At 45.0% G+C, this 3839-nt stretch overlaps 1 protein-coding gene across 1 annotated transcript; it reads right to left on the reverse strand.

Moving 5' to 3' along the window:
• Positions 1-1717: 1717 nt before the first annotated feature.
• Positions 1718-3612, reverse strand: RPS26 (ribosomal protein S26). Its single transcript, XM_040491760.1, has 4 exons — positions 3481-3612; positions 3038-3215; positions 2142-2272; positions 1718-1825 (listed from the first exon to the last, which is right to left on the reverse strand). Exons 1-4 carry the CDS (start codon positions 3481-3483, stop codon positions 1790-1792), a joined length of 348 nt encoding a protein of 115 aa, XP_040347694.1. The 5' UTR covers positions 3484-3612; the 3' UTR covers positions 1718-1789.
• Between the last annotated feature and the right edge of the window lie 227 nt (positions 3613-3839).

The raw sequence follows: 3839 nt of genomic DNA on the forward strand, positions 1-3839 counted from the left end.
GCCCTGCATCCAGCTCTGTGCTGACAGTGCAGAGCTGGCTTCTAATTCTCCCCACTTCTCTGTTCCTCCCCTGATCATGCGTGTGCTAAATATAAACAGCAGGGTGTCTGGGTGGCTCAGTTGGGCGACTCTTGGATTTTAGCTTGGGTCACGGGTCTGAGCCTTGCATCAGAACAGAGCCTGCTTGAGATTTTCTCTCTGCCCCTTCTCAGCTTGTGTGCAAACTTTCCCCCAAAACTAACATTAAGAAATATATAATCTTAAAAAAAGCCACTGCATTGCTCAGTGGGTTAAACATCCAACTCTTTGGCTCTGGTCATGATCTCACCTTTCAGGGAGTTTGAGCCCTGCATCTGCACTGTGCAGAGCCTGCTTGGGATTCTTGGCTCTCCTTTCCCTACTGGCATGCTCTCAAAATAAAACTTAAAAAAAAAAAAAAAAAGAAAGGTTTCTAAGTGGGGCGCCTGGGTAGCTCAGTTGGTTAAGCGTCCCATTCTTGATTTCAGCTTAGGTCATGATCTCACAGTTCGAGCCCTACATTGGGCTCTATGCTGACAGTGCAGAGCTTGCCTGGGATTCTCTCACCATTCTACACATGCCATCTCAAAATAAATCAATTAAACTTGTGATCTCCATACGAATGTGGGGCTTGAATTCACAACCCCAAGATCAAGAGTCGCATGCTCCAGTGGCTGAGCCAGCCAGGTGCCCAAAATGTTTTAATCAAAACTTCCAAGCTACAGGTTTAGTTCAGTTTGAGGTGGAAAATAATCATATAACCTAACTAGCTAAACCAGTCATTATCAACCCACTCCCAAATGGATTTTTCAAACATATATATTCATAGCTAGTAACTTTCTAATTTCTGAACTCCAGAAAAAAACGACCCACTGACACACAAAGTAAAATACAGCTTTCTTCCATACTTTGTATGGAAATTCTTTTCTCTTGTGGGACTACAAGTTCCCAGGAATGCTTCTGGTATCCTGCACATCTTTACTCCACAGAGAAATACACCATAGAAAGGTGAAAGCTGGCCAAAAACAAGCCCAGCAGCAGACCAATCCCAAAAAAGGTTAATTTTATAAAGGATCTGAAATACAGATCCTCTGAAAAGCTATCCAAGTTATGTACTTCCTGTTAAAGTCTTTTTATGTCCCCCATTAGAGGTAAACAACCTTAGTCTAAAGCATCTCCTGATGTACTCCTCACTCGTTTTCCCTTACCCTCCTAGTTCCTTATCCTATGAGAGAAAGAGAGTGAGCACCTGTGAACAAGGGAGGGGAAAACAGGGAGAGAATCCCAAGTAGGCTTGGCACCAGCAGTGCTGAGCCTGATGCCAGGGCTCAAACTCACGAAACACGAGATCATGACCTGAGCCGAAACGGAGTCAGACGCCACCGACTGAGCCACCTAGACAGGGCACCCCTCGTCACCCGTTTTTAAGACACCAACTTAATCCACTATGCATGGTGGCATTGACTTAACACCCAGAGGTACCTTTAACCCTACCTCCACCCCCCACAATGCTATGCAAGTTGGGGAGGCCCAGGATACAAATACAAAAGAAACCAAGTTAAGGTTTTACTTACATGGATAAACTCTCTCCCCCATGAAAAGACCATGTAGCACTCCACACTTGAATGGAAAGTAATTACAGTACTTGTGACACATACAACTCCCACTCTGACAACAGATACACTCAACATGCTATTTATAAAGTACAATCTCTGTTTTATTTTATTTTTCCAGAGAACAGTTTTTCTTCAATCCTTAAGGACTTAACTCTTTACATAGGCTTTGGTGGAGGTCGTGGGGCAGCACCCTGGGGAGGGGAAAAAAACAAAGAATAAATTTTAAAAACATCAATGAAAGAATATCCCCTCAAACAACTTGACAACTACCCTCCCAGCACTGACAATGCACTTGGGCCATAGATACAAGGAAAACTGGTAGGTGTGCACCATTCACATTACTCCACCGGAAAGGGACTCTAACAATTCTTCTTTAGAAGAGACTTCAAAAGCAGACGTTTTACATCTACCATACCTACTTAGGGCTTAATTTGATATTCCCTGGATCTTCATGTTATCTTCTGTCCATCACCCTTCTGCCTCCCACATCTTTTTCAGGATACTTACGGCAGGTCTAAATCTGGGTGGTGGTGTTCGGTCCTTCCGTGCTTCACGAGAGCGATTCCTGACTACCTTGCTGTGAATGGCACAACTCACACAGTAATGCAGTTTCACATACAGCTTGGGAAGCACATAGGCTAAGAGACAGAAAGTAAGAGGCATAACAGTAGATATCATACCCACTTTGCACTTGTTCTCTCCTTCATTCTATCAGTTAAAAACAAAGAGTTAAGTGTCTCTCATGTATAGCTACAAAGTTGCACTTGGAAAGCAACTGTTCAGTTTCTGATAATTTAACACACCCGCATTTTCACAAATGAACACTCCCGGACCCCTACACTAACCCATCTTGTCATCATGGGTACCAAATCCACAGCCTACATGTAATAAACAGAGAATCAATCCAGTTCCTTCAACAGTTGCACCAATCCCACTGTCTGTCCCTTGGGCCCCTTTTCCTTCCCTAGGAAGACTGATTTGTTGTAAGAAAAAGTGACCAAAACCACAAGAAGCCTATTGCTATAAAAAGTCTACCTTTGACCAAATGAGACTACCTTCATTCTTGAAACATTATTCAAAAGACTTAGTCTGTACATTTTCGTAAGTATTCAAACGTTCTTCAACAATCCGTGAAGGTTGCTACATTTACATTAGAATCTCACTCTCTAAAGAGCCACAAACGATGACCCAAAGACTGCACTATTATAAAAGACACCGCCCAGTCAAGGGTGAAAAAAAACCCCAAAAAACAAACAAAAAAGGAACAATACATAATAAAAATACCGTTCTCTGTTAACCGCCAACAGTTCTAAATGTGCATAGAAGGTACCTGGGACGCGGCAGAAACGCGCCGACGAAAAGAGCCTGTAAGTGGGGAAGGGCTGCGCCAAGAGCTCACTCACCGTCGAAGACACTCGCTTCAGAAATGTCCCTGACCGCGGCGGCCTCTACTATGTTCCGGATAACGAACTTCTTAATGGCCTTATCCTTGGGGACGCAACGGGCACAGTTGGTGCAGCGAATAGGCTGCACGTGGCCGCGGCCTTTTTTGGCACGACCATTGTTCCTTCTTTTCTTGGTCTGCATCAGAATGAAGGTCTTTATTATAAAGGGGACGCAACTTTCCCAACCTTAGCCTCCTACCAGCTTCAATCCTCGCCGGCAGCCCCTAAAAAGGCTCCACTGAGACCTTCAGTCCGTCCGCAAATCCCTCCAAGTTCGGAACAAATATACACACTCTGTGTCCTCCCCACCATGGCCCAGGTTTTGAAATCCCCAACCCCCCCAAATCTGCTTTTCTCGGTCCTCACTAGGACACCCGCACTCACCACGCGCCACTACTCACCATCTTGGAAACGAGACCCCGAGAGAGGACGTTGAGCTCAGCCCGGCTCTTTTATATAGTACGAAATCCCTCCGCTCACACAGGAAGACTATTTAGGAGACACATACCAAGAACGGCCACCCACTTTACTCAAACTTTCTTTATCATCCCGCGTTTACGCTGCAATCTAGGGTAGAAAGGCGTTTCTCGAGCTTAGTTATCCGTGGCAGACAGTGACCATGGGACTATTTAACCAGCTGGCGGAAGAAAATTAGGGTTATACGTTTCCCACCAAGCACCACGGCACCCTACCCCGGAAGTAATTCTGGGCGTTGTAATTATCCGGTTTTTGCGACGCTATACACAGGTATTGCCCGGGA

This window comes from Herpailurus yagouaroundi, unplaced genomic scaffold (genome assembly GCF_014898765.1).
Source record: "Herpailurus yagouaroundi ecotype Mexico unplaced genomic scaffold, PumYag 182, whole genome shotgun sequence".
Taxonomy (NCBI): Eukaryota; Metazoa; Chordata; class Mammalia; order Carnivora; family Felidae; genus Herpailurus; species Herpailurus yagouaroundi.